The sequence below is a fragment of the Gopherus evgoodei genome, chromosome 5 (genome assembly GCF_007399415.2).
Source record: "Gopherus evgoodei ecotype Sinaloan lineage chromosome 5, rGopEvg1_v1.p, whole genome shotgun sequence".
Lineage (NCBI taxonomy): Eukaryota > Metazoa > Chordata > Testudines > Testudinidae > Gopherus > Gopherus evgoodei.
The window spans coordinates 96,076,224-96,094,661 of record NC_044326.1 but is presented as its reverse complement, the minus strand read 5'-3'; the positions used below and the strand labels follow the sequence as shown (position 1 = coordinate 96,094,661).

Genomic DNA, 18,438 nt, shown 5'->3' with positions numbered 1-18,438 from the left:
CAAGACTGACAGTATCCCATTGAGAAATATCTGGAATGTCTTTTAATGGCATTTTCATAAGATATCATCAGTAATAATTTAAAAATTCTCTTTAAATATTATATATTTAAAATGACTATATGAATTGTATTGGATTGACAGCTTTGGTGACTGGAACATTCTCTGTCCAGAGAACAGCTTTAACGTGGGCAGCAGGAGTGTCATCTTTCCCTTCCCACATCCCCACCCTGGCAATGTATCTCATCCTTTACATGGATAAACCACCACAAAGGGCGTTGTGTTGTGGTACTGTAATTCACTCTGCATTCCCATTCACTCCTTGACCACTCTTTAAAAAGGGACATCTGAAGTGGTTTTGTGATTTGGACACCTGCCCACTAATTACTAGACTGAAACTGCCAATTCTTTTCATATAGGGCAACAAGCTACCATCAGATAAAATGCAATCACTAACAAACTGGGCTAACTTTGCACCAGAGATACAGAGCAGGCATATATTGCTAGTCATCTGAGTAATCCATTCTCTCCAGCATCCCTGGTGAAATCCTGGCCCTGTCCAAATCAATGGGAGTATGATAGTGCCAGATGTCACTCTCTGTGTTTAAAACATATAATAATGCAAACAAACTATAGAAATATAAAGACAGTTCAAGAAAACTAATAATGCAAATTGAAAATCAAGATAAACATAATGTAAATATGATGTAGGTTGGGGAGGTCTGCCACACAGCCCTATGACTGCTTTTTTCTTTCCTATGGCAGCAACACCCACCTTACCCTGCAAAGTGACCCTCTGTGCTTACCTCATAAAGACAGGCATGGTGACAAATACTATAGTGCATGGGATTGTGCCCTTGCATGGCAGCCCAGATGGCAATCTCCAGTACAGCTGCTATGTGGGGTTAAGGAGTATAAAACTCTTTGTACTTAAACTCCACACTAAACGTTAATTTGGCTCTCGAGTAGTAAATATAGCATGTATAGTGCTGCCTTGTTTCCCTTCTGTTTTTCGGTTACGTGGGTGTCTCTGATTGAAGAGATTTTTTTTTCTTCCTCCTCTTGGTAGCAGTAGCACTAATATTTATACAGAAGCATTAGTATGCATAACATTTTACATGGTCCCTTCCCTGAAGAGTTTTCAGTGTAAAGCTCAATTCAATCTTAAAGCTACTGCCCCATCGTGAGGGAAGTATGGGGTCGCACTGCTACAGGTATTATGCCATGATTTTTTTCTGGCACTGTCAGTGCATAGGGTGGGCATGACTGCAGCAATGCCATAAAAGAGGTGCAACATGCACTCCCTTTTGCAGCTGACCCTCTCTGTTGGCCATTGTGAAGGGAAGCTGCAGGGTCACGGCTCTGCCTCCTCTTCCTGTCCTTCTAGGGTGGCTAGCAATGCTTAACAGGACCACTCTTCTGTTCAGAGAAGTGAAAGGTTTGCAAATGTGGCAACTGGCAAGTCCCTGTTTGGGAGTCATTAGCGTAAAGAATGCTCCTTATACCTTTCCCCCTCTTCATAACCAACCTAAAATCTAGCTATAATCCAGACCTAAGTGATTCCTTGGCAAGATGAGAGAAAACAGACAAAAGGGCAAATAGGAAAAGAGTACAAGGGGAAGGTTTTGTGATGGAAAGGTTTCTTCTGAATGTATCTTGATAGATCTTCTGTTTTGTTCAATATATTTCTGTTGTTGTTTATAAGCCAGAATTGTTAATTATAGTTATTGTATTTTTTCTTTTATTTTTCCTTTTATCTTTTTTTTCTTCCCTATTCATTTCTTCTTCTTCCACCAAGTCTTTTGTGTGTCTTTTTTCCTCAATCTCTATATGTAACTATTACTGGGATAGATATGGATGCATATCAATTGAAGAATAAATGTTAATGTAAGGCTGCTGTACTCTGCTTCCAATTTTTATTTAAATCTATTATAAATTCTTTATATTATATACTCTCACATTAACATTCAAAACCCTTGCCCTTTGGAGAAGGACAACTACCTCCAAAATAACATAGATTATGGATCTGTAACAATATTTGAACTACCCTTCATGCAAGTTGTGATGGTTGGTGCATGATGGAAGCATCGCATCGTGGCTAGGAGGTCAGCTCCTCTTTAAGACAGAGTACGGCTGGTAAGGGGCCCCCAGACCCTCCCACTGCACAGGCTCCAGCCCAGGGTCCTGTAAGGGTTACCAAAGGGCAGGCACCCAGGAACGCCTTACAGATACCTTCCCTGGGCCACTTCCAACCCCTCATTCTATAGTCCAAGCTTTGCAGTCTGTAGCAAAAATTACTGAAGAAGAGGTAGCAAAGAATCCTGTGGCACCTTATAGACTAACAGACGTTTTGGAGCATGAGCTTTCGTGAGTGAATACGCACTTCCTCAGATGCATGCTCATGCTCCAAAACGTCTGTTAGTCTATAAGGTGCCACAGGATTCTTTGCTGCTTTTACAGATCCAGACTAACACGGCTACCCCTCTGATACCTGAAGAAGAGGTGTTTACTGCACCTTTAGTCTGTCTGGGCTCAGCAGGTAGGATCTTCTTTTCTCAGAGACACTGTCATAGCATCCTTTCTCAGTAGCTTCTAGGACAGGTCCTTCTTCCTGTCTTGTCAGCCCTCTTCTGACTATCTGGCTTCCTTTTAAACTCCACCTCCATCTTTATGCACCCCATCACACAAGTATGCTAATAAGAAAAATACATATTTTAAAATGGCTTTCTATTTGTGCTGATTATTTAGTCCTCCTTCTCCTTCTGCCTTAAGACACTTATTAAAGGGTTGAACTTATGTAAGTATGGTAGTAACATTATTAAACTTTACTAATTTACAACATTTGTAACCAAAAACTGTCATTCCCAGTGGCTGTATATATAAAGTTTTCTACTCCACTATATTTCAGACTTCATTAATGAGAACAGAGTACAAGAACAGTTAAATGGGGACAAAGAAAGAAGTATTGTCTGAGATAAAGACTGGGAGCCAGGAATTCTTGAGTTTTTATACCAGCTCTTACCTTGCTTTTGATAATTTCCAATTCTACAGTGCTTTCTATCTATGGATCTCAAAGTGGATTATAAAGAATAGTGATTTAAGCCTTGTTGTATCTCTATGAGATGGGTATAAGATTGTTTTCCTATTTTACATAAGGAGAAATAGTGGCACAAAGAGATTTGGTGATTTTTCCCAAATTCACACAGAAAATCTTTAGCAGAGCCAGAAATAGTCTCCAGATCTCTTGGCTTCCTGCCTTCTGTTTTAACCACAAGACCATCCTTCTTCCCATTTTAGCTCTCTGACTCAGTTTCCCCATCTGTAAACAAGGATAATTCAGTGTCAGACAAATTTCTCTGCACATGAATTTCTAGCCAGGCACCCTTGCAGAACAAAGAAGAGGAGGTAGGTTTGATCACCACCCTTGGAATCCAGTAAATCTGTTTCTGGCGGTGTTCCACATGGAAGAGTTCTCTTAGGTTTTGGGATCAGGAAAGACTTGGATAAGGAACTTGCAAGGCACAGACATTGCAGATATGTACTTAGTGTTATAAAATGGGCTAATTGTAGTGTAAGCACATACATTAAAATAGTAATTAAATAAGAACATTTACACACTGACACAGGGTAAGGCAAAGACATCACCAGCCAGCTACTACAAAAATGTATTCATTCACTTCTAAGGAAAGCCTAGGCAAACAAAGAGGTCATACTGTGTGCTCTGAGAGACCTAGATTCCAATGGCCCTGATTCCAATGCACTCACACTGTCAGATAGGCAATAAAAGCCAATAGACCTAAATAGAGCAGCAGTTGTCCCTGATGTGGATTTGTAAGGGTGAGAAGCTTCATCCCCTGCAAATTCCACAGGGCTTCAAATTAAACTGTCTTAAGGGAATGCATGACAAGAATCCCAGTTGTGATTTCCTGCATATCTGTCCCCTTCCATGGCTTTCTCAATAATGGCAGGCAATTGGGGCTACTGTGCTTAACTATTTTACCAGTCTATTGCGAAGATTAATATATGAGTGTTTATAAAGAGCTTTGAAGATTAAAGAAAATATATATGGTATTTATTTATTTATTTAAGGATGTGAAATCCAGTACTTAGAATCTGACAGTTTTGTGCATAGTGTGAGCTTCTGTTGAGTTTACTGGACACCGCAATGATACTCTTGACTGAGGATCAGGAGCTGTAAGTAGCTCTTTAATGTGTCTCCTGCGGATCTTTGCAGCATATATTAAAATACTATGCAATTTAATTATTCACCAATCTAAGTTATTAACCAGTTGGGATGCTTTTACTATGTTATTAATCAATTGTAGAATACTTGGTCAGTCATTTTGCTGTGAGAGTAATTATCTATCGAGTACAAGATCATACAATATACACACAAATTATTACAGTATTCTATTACAGCAGAAGACACAGTCAGGACCTTTACATTCTCAAGCAAAGGCCTACAAAACTAAAGCCAATAAAAATTTCATTTTTTATTGTTGTTTGTTGTGGTTAATATGAATTGTAAAGTTCCCCCCCTACACTCACACACTCTGTTCAACTGCAACAGAACAGACAAAAAATAGATAGTTTTATAACAAATATACTCTAGTAATGCTGGTGAATATTTATTAGAAAAATATCTCATTAGTTTATCTATTTTGATGCATCTTGCCAGTAGAAAAAATCTTCACAATTCATAGTCACTAAAAAAACCAAACATATTTCTTATTTTGGTTTAGTTTTAATGTTAATAACAGATCTAGTCGTTTGCTGTGTTGAACTCATAGGATGATATACTGAATAGACTTCATCTCTTATATTTGTAAATCATGAGTCCCAGATGATAGTCTATGTCGGCAGACTAGATTAGATGAATACATAATATATATACTAGTAGATTTCCCCATAAATAATCTAACTTCACTGTGAATTATATTGTACTGATTTACAGTATTTTTTAGGTGAACCTAATTAGTGTCTTTTTTAAAAAAAAAATGAGACTTGGGATAGGTCTATGTGATTTATATATATGAAGTCATTATAAAGTTAGGAAGATTTCTTTTACTTTAATTGTAACACTTCACTTCCATGAATGAACTAATCTTTGTTTCCGCTACATCAGACTTCACCAATTTGAAGTTTAGGTTAAAACTTGAATTTAACATGAAATCATTTAGAAAAAAATCAAGACGTCAATCTAGTGACCCAGTTCCATTTCTTATCAGCATCAGTGTGACTGAGATCAGAATCTGACTCAGTGTAAGGGTACGTCTACACTACAGGATTTTACATAAACCGGTTTTGTAAAACAGATTGTATAAAGTCGAATGCACACGGCCACACAAAGCACAATAATTCGGCAGTGTGCGTCCATGTACCGAGGCTAGCGTCGATTTCTGGAGCTTTGCACTCTGAGTAGCTATCCTGTAGCTATCCCATAGTTCCCTCAGTTGCCTCTGCCCATTGGAATTCTCGGTTGAGATCCCAATGCATGATGGTGCAAAAACAGTGTTGCGGGTGATTCTGGGTAAATGTCATCACTCATTCCTTCCTCCGGGAAAGCAACAGCAGACAATCATTTCATGCCCTTTTTCCCTGGATTGCACTGGCAGACGCCATAGCATGGCAACCATGGAGCCCGTTTTGCCTTTTGTCACTGTCACTGTATGTGTACTGGATGCCGCTGACAGAGGCGGTACTGCAGCGCTACACAGCAGCATTCATTTGCCTTTGCAAGGTAGCAGAGACGGTTACCAGTCATTCTGTACCATCTGCCGTGCCATTGTAAATTGGTGATGAGATGACGGTTATCAGTTGTTCTGTACTGTCTGCTGCTGTCATGGGTGCTCCTGGCTGACCTTCACTGAGGTTGGCCGGGGGAACAAAGACAAAAATGGGAATGACCCCCCAGGTCAATTCCCTCCTTTATGTTGTATCTAAAAATAGAGTCAGTCCTGCCTAGAATATGGGGCAAATGCACTAGAGAACCAGAGAGCACAGCCGCTCCGTGTCAGATCCCACAGAAATAATGAGCTGCATGCCATTCTAGGGAGTGCCCCTGCAATAACCCCACCTGTTGCTTCCCTCCTCCCCCAACCCTTCTGGGCTACCATTGCAAGGTCCCCCCATTTGTGTGATGAAGTAATAAAGAATGCAGGAATAAGAAACACTGACTTGTTAGTGAGATAAAATGAGGGGGAGGCAGCCTCCAGCTGCTATGATAGTCCAGGCAGGACATTAAATGGTGGGGGGGAGAGGAGCCCAGCATCCCGCTGCTATGATAGTCCAGGCAGTACAGAATCTTTTTTTTAGATATGAAAGGGTGGGGGAGGGCTGATGGAGTTCAGCCCCCAGTTGTTGTGATGAAGATGGTTACCAGCCGTTCTGTACCACCTGCCAGGAAAAACCGGGAGTCATTCCTATTTTTACCCAGGCGCCCCCGGCCAACCTCACCTGAGGCCAGCCAGGAGCACTCACAGGCTGATGACGAGGACGGCTACCAGTCCTACTGCACTGTACCGTCTGCCACCAGGGAAGGGAGGGGAGAAGATGCTGCTGTTCAGTGCCCCAGCACCGTGTCTACCAGTAGCATGCAGTAGACATACGGTGACATTGAAAAAAGTTAAGAAATGTTTTTTTTCCCTTTTCTTTCACGGGTGGAGGGAGGAGGAGTAAATTGACAAGCTATACCCTGAACCACCCCGGACAATGTGTTTGACCCTACAGGCACTGGGAGCTCAGTCAAGAATGCAAATGCTTTTCGGAGACTGCGGGGACTGTGGGATAGCTGGAGTCCTCAGTCCCCCCTCCCTTCCTCCATGAGCGTCCATTTGATTCTTTGGCTTTCCGTTATGCTTGTCACACAGCACTGTGCTGTGGACTCTGTATCATAGCCTGGAGATTTTTTTCAAATGCTTTGGCATTTTGTCTTCTGTAACGGAGCTCTGATAGAACAGATTTGTCTCCCCATTTAGCGATCAGATCCGGTATCTCCTGTATGGTCCATGCTGGAGCTCTTTTTGGATGTGGGAGTGCATCGCCACCCGTGCTGATCAGAGCTCCACGCCGGGCAAACAGGAAATGCAATTCAAAAGTTTGTTGGGCTTTTCCTGTCTACCTGGCCAGTGCATCTGAGTTCAGATTGCTGTCCAGAGCGGTCACAGTGGTGCACTGTGGGATACCGCCCGGAGGCCAATACCATCGATTTGCGGCCACACTAACCCAAATCCGAAATGGTAATACCAATTTCAGCACTACTCCTCTCATCGAGGAGGAGTACAGAAACCAGTTTAAAGAGCCTTTAAATCGATATAAAGGGCCTCGTTGTGTGGACGGGTGCAGGGTTAAATCGGTTTAACGCTGCTAAAATCGGTATAAACGCGTAGTGTAGACCAGGCCGCAGTATCTTTTCCGAATGCTAGTTCAAGTCAATTGTTAACTTTGCTCCTAATTACAGTTAAAATAGCCAATGTCCGGAGCTAATATAGCTACCACAGCTGGTGGACTAGGATACTGGTTTGCTAATGCATTGACCTGTTTCACCCATGTAACACTAGTTCAATTTCCACCATGACAATAAATGTTTGGATTTAAATAGTAGAACTAATGCATATGTTTTTCATCTCTCTGTCAAACCAGACTAAAGGGTCAGTTGATGAGGACAATGATTCTCTTTGAAAGGGAAGGAAAGTCGGCTTCTGATTCTTTTGGAAATTCTAGGTCTTGTTTCAAATAAAAAGATGAACTAGAAAAAAATAGACTTGGAAATATCAATAATAGTGAACCTGCAAGTGTGACTTTTTGCCTTATTCATAAACCGATTGTATAAAGGCACATTGGAATACTTGCCATGACATGTTAGACAGATAATAAAACAGCATGCGACGTTTGGTTTTCAGAATATTGAACCACAGTAAGACTGTTCTCTGAAAAGCGATTCACCATTAAACTGTTTGCTACAATGGGAATTCCAAGTGACAGTTTGTCACAAGTTTTGATTGTTTCTCTACACGTTAAAAAATACTAAAACAAAGAAGTGTTGGAGACTGATTTTTTTTTCTCAGAAGTGTCTTTCTTTCTTTCCTGCAGCGCGGAAAAGGATATGCTAGTCAATTCTACAGGACTTACCTGAAGCAGCATGATTTGCACAAAAGTCGACCAACAAAAAGCATCAACTTTTCAACTTCATTATCTTGGCCATCCAGTTCTATGTAACTGAAGGATTTGTGTGCTGTTGGAGACATCATGGCCAACAATAGGACCTAACTGCTCTCAGCAGGCCTGAGAAATGAGTTGAAATATGTGGAACTGTAGAAACTTCAGAGGCAACTGATCTTGCCTTTCTGATCAGTGTGTGCCTGTTTACAGCACTATATATCTTTCTCTCTCCAAAATGTCACTGAGCCCTTTAGATGTTTATATTCACCACAAGAAGCCAGTCGTACAGATAAAAGAAATGTGCATTATAAATGCAATATCACTGTTTTAAACTTGACTGTTTTATATTATTTTTGTGTGATCAAGTGTTCCCCAAACTATTCCAACTTTACAAGAGAGATTGTGATCATAATCTTTTCACCTGTGGGTCATAAAAATGTTGTTAATCTGCAGACCCACAAAATATCAAAGACATTCTGTAGTTTATACACGTGTTGCAAAGTGTTTACTGTACTATTTCAAAGCTTCTAAATAAATATAAAATATATATATATTATATTATATATAATTTTCCGAAAAATGTGGTACAATTTAGTTGATTTTTAAATGGATTCATATAGTCCAAACCATAAACTAAAGTGAGAAGGTAATTCAGGGTCCCTAAGTTATCCTTGCTAAAAAAAAATAAATCTTTAATAATATTTCCCCAATTTTGGTATTTTGGTCAGTCCTGTTTTTCCTTTGTTGTTGTTGTTGTTTGTTTTTGTTATTTTTAAAGCTGTAAGAAACATTTTGTTTAGAAGTTGTACTGAATTTTCAATGCCAAAGATGCACCTGTCAGTTTTACCAGAATGAGCACTGACTATGTACTATCAAAAGTATATCTCAATCTCCATTATTTTTATTCTATTTCTATGTTTTTTAATTTGGTATCACAACACCTTTTATAAAGGATCTATAAACTCACCTGTAAATGTTGTTAAAAAGAACACTGGGTGTCTGTACATTTTGAAATGTAAGATGTAATGTAACTGAAGATAACTGTTCTAAGGAAATCCTCCCAAACTCCTGACACACACATCTTTCTTTGACATAATTTTGTGAAAACCTAAGCAAATATATTTATCTTCTCATCTTGGCTAGAAATGGTTTTTGATAAAAGGCAAATCACAAAATCATAGAGTTGGCTGAGCCATAATTTTTTTCTTCTTTTTTTACATTAAAGAGATTTGGAGTAGGAACATGGTACATTCTCAGACTGACCCTACTCTCACTGGAATTAATAGGAGATTGACCAATGATTTCATTGGGAGCAGGATCAAGCCTGTCCATATTATTTTTACCTTTTTTAATAATGCAACAGACTGAAATGTTATCTCACAGATTTTTGTTCATACATATATAAAAAACTTGTTTGAAAAGAAAAGCCGTGAAAAGTAAAGTTTAACTTTACTTTCAAGTCCACAGACTTGAAGTATCATTTACAAGTGTAAAATCTAATAAGATGTTTCCGTTTTTACATTCTCTGCTGTACTGTTCCTTCTATATTTCCTAATTATTGCCTGTCAAATACTGAAACAAAATTATAGAATGTTGGATTATCAGCCCATTGACGTCAATAGAACATGGAATTCCCATTAACTTCTGTGATTTTGGATCCAGATTCTGGAAGCCTTGTCAGTGCTGAGTATAAATCACAGCATGAGTAAGAATGACAGAATCTGACCTCCAAGTGGTGGAAGTTGTTTTTGTTTTTCCTTTTTTTCCAATGGCAATTGCTATTAGATAGAGACATGCAAATCATTTGTACGGAGTCTGCCGTATTATTGATGCACACAAGACTCTCATTGCTTTCAGTGAGAGTTCCATGCACAGACTGCTACCTGGATTGAGCCCTAATGTCATCAGTTTATTTCATAACTCTAACAAAATAGGCTTGTTAAACACTTTTAACACATATTTCTAGCTTATTTGTACAACTTACAAAAACTTCTCGGGATCCTTTTTAAAATGTATATATAAAAATCACGAAAAAGCACAGAAAATAGCTATTGAGCTGAACAAACAGCAGTGGGAAGTTTCTTTAGCTTTAGGTAATGGGACTTTAGTCACCTACATGCCTTGTTAGTTTTATGAAGAATGGACTATTTTAGTAATGAAATGTGTGAAGTATATTTCATTTGAAGAAGTCTGTCAATTTGTTGTTGCTGCTTTTCAGGCAAGGAAGTGATTGCCCTTTCTGGAACTGGTTTTGCTTTATTTCTAAACCTCTCTTTAAACTGAGATATATACTGTAAAATAAGGTTGTTGTCAGTCTTGGGAGGGAAAAAAACTCACATTTTTCTTATTTAATAGACTATTGAAGTGCTTTTTATTTATTTAAACCTCATTCACACTGTGCATGCAATTTTTTAAAATAACCATATCAAAATGATTTCATATATCTCCATGATTGGCCTTGTTCCATGACCTCTGTACTGTATATGTACTTGCATACATCCGTTTCATTTTTTACCGTAACTAATCCTGCTATCAGTCCACACAAAATAATCCTATTGAGTGCAGTGGGAGAGCCATATGTAGAACAATGGTCAGACTGAGCACTGTTTAGGTCTCGACTGTGTTTGTAGCACTTAGCTGATAGTAGAAAGCAGAATGTAGCTGCATTGCCACATGAGGAGCTCTGCATTTAGGGCTGTCCAAATAACTGAATTATCAGTTCAGGTGCAGGTCTGGAAAAAAAAATTAAATATATTTTGGGTCAACCTGAAATGAGAATATTTCAACATTTTCTGTGAGCCAAAATCAAACTCCCATCATGCTTTCTATTGGCTATATTCCTGGATCTGTGTACATTTGTGCTGACCAAATTGTTTCCATAGACCCAAAATGAATAATTTTTTAAAAAATAAATACGAAATTGAAGGAAATTCTGAAACAAACTGTCCTTCTGAAAGAAAAAAATACATATTTGTGACTTTTTAAATCGTTTTTTGACTGAAAAAAATTGCCAAAATTGACTTGAATTTGCAAATGGTTTCATCTAATCCGAATCTGTGTTTTTTGGCAAAATAAAGTTTTGCATGACAAATTTCACCAAGCTGTACCTGAGATGCATTTTGCCCCTGAGAGACAGACATAATCATTCCCATGGCCCTTCATTGCACTGGAAGGGAAGCATACTCCTCACTTTGCATTCAGGCAGTTGTGCTGGCTATTTCAAGGGGTGTACTGTTCTATAGGCTTGATTTCAAAATATATTTAGGCACCTATAGGTGCAAATAGGCATCTTGTGGAATTTTCAAAAGTGCCTAGGTGCCTAATTAATCACTAGCTGCCTATCTGCATCTTTAGGAATCTAAAGACATTTAAAAATTTAGCACTAGGTCTCTGCCCATTTCCCCCAGTTCCCACTCTCTTGCTCCCTGGGGATGTACTTGCATTCATCTGAACACCACCAAGGCGTGGATCTACATATAGCTCTAAATAGATGTGTAGGGACTGAGATATCTTGTCTTTCCTGCATGGCTACATTGAGGTTAGGAACAATCTAGCTCTGAATTAGGTGTCTAATACCGTAATATATATTACAATTTATGGGCCCAATACTGCAAGCTCTAATAGTGTAGAACTGCCTCTGAAATCAATGGGAGTTACATGCAGAAAAGGCTTTCAAGATCAGATCCTATGAAGGATAAGGAGAGGATAATATTTATTTATTTTAAATTCATTTTAGATACATATGAGAGAATTTCTAAGTGGCTTGCCCATTCAGTTTCTTCAAAGCCTTTCCAGACTGATTTTGTTCCAGAATCTCAAATTGTAATAAACTCTTTAGCTATTTAAAAAAAAATAGCTAGTTTAACATAGGCTTTTATTAAATTATATTTTCTAAGGAAAAATGAAGTATTTCACATAACATATTACCAGCTGATTTGACCAGTATTTAGAAAGTTAATAAAGCTAATATACCCAGTATTACAAAAGGATGTTGAATGACCTACATACAGATGAATACAGTTTGATCTATTTGTGAGGATTCTAATTTATAAATAATATCCATAATATATGGAGATAATTTTAATTAAAACCTGAAAAGCTGCAAATGAGTTTCTTTTCAGAGGTGTGCCATCCTATCAACAAATGTTGACATAAAACACATGTACACATGTAAAAAAAAATGAGGTTACTTACCATAGAGGTAATGGCTCCATAACGAAGACTGGATTAAGTTTTCCATGTAAAGTGGGAATTCAGCCTCGTTGTTATTATATTACTCTCTCTTTCTCTCTCTCTCTCTCTCACACACACACCCAGGCACACCCCAGACATACAAAATTTTACTTGCCCATAGATAAGAAAAAACATGTTTTTCCATTACTATAATTCGTCATGGTTAAGGGCAGATGAGTATATATTCTTCCTGAAATGGTGTATTTCCGTGGTAGTATTGCAAAGCTGTTATGTATTTATATGGCCTTTATTTTTTTTTAAAAAAGGGCTAGGCATACCCTCTCATTGTTCTATGTTTGGGTCTCCAGTTTATTTCCAGGAAAAGTTTTGTATAAAAATCTTTAAATCCTAATTCAAAATGAGCAACTTTGATGTAAATTTAGTCATTTCAGCTTTTCTGCAACACATTGGCACCAGATGTCTATAAATATGGAAAAGTTGTTTAATCTATTTGAAGTACGGTGCAGCAGGCCAATAAGACTTAATTATGCTATTACACTACGAAAAATTCTGAAACTGAGTTTAATCTGTTCCACTGACCCCCACAATCAGAGCCCAAAAGCTTCTTTAAAAGCTCTTACATTTTATTTTCTCACTAATCTGCTAATCTATTTTGGTCTAAAATAGATACACGTACAAATACACACACACATTTAAAATCCATTGTTGAAAATCTGTGTCTTTGTAGATATCCTCGTATGTAAGAAATGGGCAAAAACAAACTTGGACAGCTTTCTTGAAGTGAAATTGTTTTTTGAATTTGTTAATAAAGTTCATGATATTGTATGTTGGTTGAAATGTTAGAAAGAATGAAAGCTACGTGGGTGTAATTCTCCAGGAAGCAAATGCCTCATCTAGGAAGCATCCTGCTTGAAATGTTAGAAACCTAAATGCTGGAAATTTTACGGAGTGAAGATGAAACAGATTGTGATGAAGCTACAGAGGCAGTGTTCTTGTTCTGTGTGTCTGAACTGATGAAAGTATCCACTGGATGTAAGCTAGTTAAGTTAGTTACCCAGAAAGCATCCACACTGGGTTTAGGTAACACATTTACTGTTCTTGCTGCAAATCAATGAGAGGAAGAAAAACACACGCACACACACAATGCAAATCTGCAATATGCACAAATGTAATAAAACCATGTGCTAAATAAACAATACATTTCTGAACTCAAGTGTACAAAAGTCAGGAAAAGCCGAAAACAAAGGTTGCTGTGGTGAGATTTAACTCAATTTTGTTGTACATCCGTCTATTTTTAGTAACTGCTCTTTGAATTACATTAATAACAAAAAGTAATACACATTACTAACAAAGGGTTACGTTGACAACATGGCAGAGTGAAGGTAGCCAGACCAACCTTAACTTTTTGAATTTCCTGACTCAAGCGCTTGATCTTGCAACCTTAACATTTTATTAACATTTGCTTTGTGCATTCAGAGACCAAGCCTGTTTCCAGTGAAGCCTGTCCCAAATCCCACTGACTAAATAGGAGAAAGATGAATTTGTTTTTCTCCACACAGATTTTTAGCATGTGCAGCTCACAAGCTTCTCCAGAGGAGCCTTTAAATTATCTGAAGACAATAAAGGAAAATCCAATTTACCGTGTATTTAACATATGTATGCAGTGTCTATAGCTGTGTGAACACGTATAAACTTAATGAAATCTTCTATTGCACCTGATCAGTGTGAAGTCTTCACACGGCCATATTTTAATTCCAAAGATTTTATCTCAAATCAAGCAAAGCCACAGACGACTATATCTGTGCTCAAAGCTTCAAATTTCAGAGTGTAACTGTGTCTAAAAAACCCATTATTTTATGGTTTTTTTTGTTTGTTTTTTAAATGAAAAAGGTGTATTGATTCCACTCACAAAAGAACTCAATGCTGGCCAAAGAGTTATGCTCATGCTATCTGTGGAAAAATAAATATAAATCTGTAGGCAGAAAGCAAGAATAGGAAATATCAGTCCAAAAGGTGAATTTGGAAAGTTTGCAGACAATTATTATAGAAACTGCTCTTCAGCCTTAACTGTACTGGACACTACCAAATCTTTGCGCTTATAGGTTTTCAAACTAGGTGGTGTAATTTATTCCAACCTAAGGTTTCAGGGTGAAATGTTACTACCTTTTATGTCTGGGGAGAGGGTGATCTCAAAACCTTTCTGTTAAAAACACAGCTGTAATATGTGTCCCCCCACCACCCCTACACACACTCCATCCCTACATGTTTGGAGATGTTCTAATTTTACATTTATATCTCAGTGTTAAAAAAATAAAAACCACATCCTGGCTCTGATGCAGTTTGTAGGCTAAATTCTGCTTCCAATTATATCCATAGTAATTCCATTGACATCAGTGAAGTTAACTCCAGATGTACATCAGTGTAATTAAGAATAGAATCTACACAGGGCAAAGAATTTTATAGAAGTGTTTGATCTTTTTTTTCTCTTGGTAATAACTCTAGTTTTACTTGTCTCACATATGCCATGAATTGGGACATAATAATAGTCTGTTATTCATCATCATAAATATCATGAGAAAGAGAAAACTGTGACAGCAGTGTGTTTTTTGTGCCTTAGTGTAGCTGGGAAAAGATGAAGAATGTAAGTGAACATCATACACCCTGAAGATGATGGTCAATGTTACGCTTGGAACTCACAATCATTCAGCTTTCTGAGAATTTTCAATTTGATTTATATTTATGTTATCAAGAGGGGGAGAGAGAAAGACTGAGAGGGAAGTTACTTAATACACTCTAAGGAGAAAATACAGCATACCTTATAGTGATACCCAAAACCTCCATCAGACCCTAGAGCAGAAAGTTTCATCTGAAAAAAACCCAAAACCAGTCTCATTCCATTTGAGGTATATACTGTTAATAAAACAAATAATGCTGACTTTAAAGGCGCAGTAAATCATTATTTACAAACAAATGCCCTTATTACTATGACTTAGATTATTAGATTTGGAAAAATGTTAACAACCTAGATTACTTTTGGTTACCATTTGCATTTCTCTCAATGTGGATTGTTAAAAATCGACCAGTCAGTTTAAATTTGTACTCAGTTAATACTAATAATATAATTATAGGTGGATCAAGTGCAAGGCTTACATAAAGGATGCCTAATGCTTTTCAGTCACTTATAACTTTAAAGTTTAGCAAACACTTGGGCAAAATTTTTCCATCTTTGTTTCAGCCTGATTTAATTTTTTTCAAAGTTTTAGCCAAAAAGTTCCACTATTTCCAAGAATAATGCTAGTGAAAAATAGGATATTTGTAGAGTCTTATATGAATACAAAATTTGTATTGCATTCAATCCGTGATCCACAAAAATGATCCACAGCTATCTGCATCCATGGATGTGGATTTCTGCTGATATAAAGAGAATATCTGAGGTTTTCAGGGCTTCTAGATATTTGCCAATCTTTTTAAAAAAAGATTTGATCATTTTGGACTACCTCTAGCAGTGGTAACAAGTGACTAGGAGCAGGGACTTGAAATTGACCCAGGGACTCTTGAGGTCAGAGAAGTGAAAAATCTGACTGTGAAAAATCAGTCCTAATTTGGCAGTAATAAGCCAAGCAAAATGACCATTTGCATGTGCACAGTAGAATTTGTTAGATATTTAATCCTTAATGTTGTGAATGAAAGTCCCAACAGCACAGAGAATGCTCCCATGCCACATTGAACCTCCTGTATTGTTCTGAAGTAATCATACAGACCTGAACCTTCAGACTGGACACAGATGAGACAGTCCTCCTGTTTTAATCCATCAGAGTAACCTTTAGCCTAGGAGAAGGTGCATGTGTGTAGAAGCCAGGAAACCATGTATTTTAGACTCACCTTCTCTACTAACAGGTATTCTATGTACTTCACAATTTATTATTAAGGAAGGCCTCAGATCCCTGGTTTAAGAGGGATACAAGTACTAGTCTCATTTTACTGAAGGAATTACTGAAGTTGCATAATTAGAGAGACAAAATGGGTGGGATAATATATTTTATTGGACCAACTTCTGTTGGTGAAAGAAGACCTTTTGAGCTTATGCAGAGCACTTCTTCAGGTCTGCAAACAGGTTGCACAATGCAATTTCTAAATGAGCTGGGAATAGAGCCATAGTCTCTAATGTGGTCTCATCTGTATACTGCCCGCATTTAAGCTTCCAACTCTACATGCTTGGCTATGCAGTCCATAAAGCTCATATGTAATTTACTGGTTCACTGTGATATGCATCTCTATCTAGAGCTTGTCAACAGAGGATAACAGCTTACTACAGTTAACAGAGTTAGACTTTTATCTTAAGTCACAAAGGTCTCTGTTATAAATCTGAAGACCTTAGATTCAAACCCAAATGATAGTTTATGTGGACATTATTACAGATGCATATGATGGAAACCCTTTATTTTCTTTTCCATTTTTCATCTCCAAAAACCCCAAAGAAATTGCATAACAGCCTCTCCTCTTGTCATTCCCAATTCATACAAATAAAACATTCTATGTTATATAATGTTAAGGCTGCAAAACTGAGTACTCAGGACTCCTATCTCATTCAATGTACAGCATGGCTAGTGCTCAGGGATTAGATTATGTTTGTGTAGTGACTGAGTCAATATGATCCTTGCCTCATTTGCTGCAGAATTTGAAAATTATGTAGGAAGAAGACATGTCTTGTGGATAAAATGTGGGACTAGGACCCAGAAAACTGATGTCTGAGCTACAAACTTCCTGTGTGATGATGGGCAAGTAACTAAAACCAAAATGTTCATAGATGGCCACTGTCACTAATTGCATCTTCCTCATTTTCTGTCTGTCCATTTTGAGACATGTAATGGCTGATTTTCAGATGTGCTCATCACTCATAATTCCACTTGAAGCCAATGAGATTCTCAGAAGCTCAGAAAGTCGGAAAAATGATGCGCTAGCTGTGTCAAATTGAATGCCAGATTATTGGGGTAGCCAAAATTGACAGACAGTTTTGAAAATGTTGGCCCTATGCATCACTGGAAGGTGTCAGATATTATGGTGAGTCTGGTATAGAAACCTATCTAGAATAGAATAGATCACTGGGAAAAGATTTACAGGTATTAATGTTGTTTGGTGCAGGAAAGTCCATAATGCCAGGCTATTCAGAAAGTCTATCTGATAAATTTCACCCTCTCCCCCAGCTATGCATTTGACATCAATGGGATTTCTTTACCAGTTGTTATTTTGGGAGATCCAACCTATCCTTTGCTTCTCTGTCTCAGGAAATAGCAAACCATAGGGAAGTGGAGAGAATGGTGTGAGGAGACATACAGAATGCCAGTACCAAACTGAGAGACAGGTTCCCCAGTGCCCTCTGGCTCTTTTGCACCACTTGGCAATGCAAAGCAGCAGTAATTCTAATTGTAATTGACATCAGTGAATTTTCTGTACCCATTGTACTCAAGGTCCACAGATTCCACTGGATAATACTACAGAAAGAACTAAAATCCAAGCAATATAATCACATAATTATACAGTTATGGTAAAGTATTAATCTCTTAATGTTTCCATTAAAGCTATTTTTAATAGTAAAAATTAACTCTAGAGAGGCAAGATGGAAGAAGTGAGTGTTTAGTTTTTAAAGAAGGTTTTATAATCACATATTTTCACTTTATATGTAAATAGCTAATCACCCAAGTACAGTCCTGCCTGACCCCTGACAGCTATCTGCAGGTACTGTGGCCACATGACTATGTTAGGTGCTAGCTTAAATAGTAAAGCTAGCACATGTATGTCTATCTGAGCTAGAACTCCTGAGCTCGGAGTGTCCGCCCAAGTTACCCTTGGAAGCAGCACACAGAACTCACAGCCCGGGGAGAAGTGACTTTAATCCACCTTTGGACCCTCCTGATCTTGATCTATCCCTTGGCTCCTGGCATGACTTAGAGACCCTGGGGGTCTGTCTACATTACAGCAGTTTCCCTGAGTTGCCATACGGGCTGCAACACTGGCTGTTTAAAAGTCTCATACCTCCAGCTTAACCTCTGCACCAACCCTTTGTCAAGGGGGTTTTGAATAATAGCC

General features: G+C 38.0%; 1 protein-coding gene across 4 annotated transcripts in view; it reads left to right on the top strand.

Annotated features, from left to right (window-relative positions):
* PCDH10 (protocadherin 10) overlaps positions 1-15,171 on the top strand; it is a 48,504-nt gene extending 33,333 nt beyond the window's left edge. Inside the window, exon 4 of one of the 4 annotated variants that reach the window (XM_030564453.1) lies at positions 8,089-15,171. In XM_030564453.1, the coding sequence (XP_030420313.1) occupies positions 8,089-8,108 (20 nt within the window). In that variant the 3' untranslated portion in view covers positions 8,109-15,171. Of the gene's footprint in view, positions 1-8,063 lie in introns of all 4 variants that reach the window. The other 3 variants (XM_030564454.1, XM_030564452.1, XM_030564451.1) reach the window with 3 other exon arrangements.
* Positions 15,172-18,438: the final 3,267 nt, after the last annotated feature.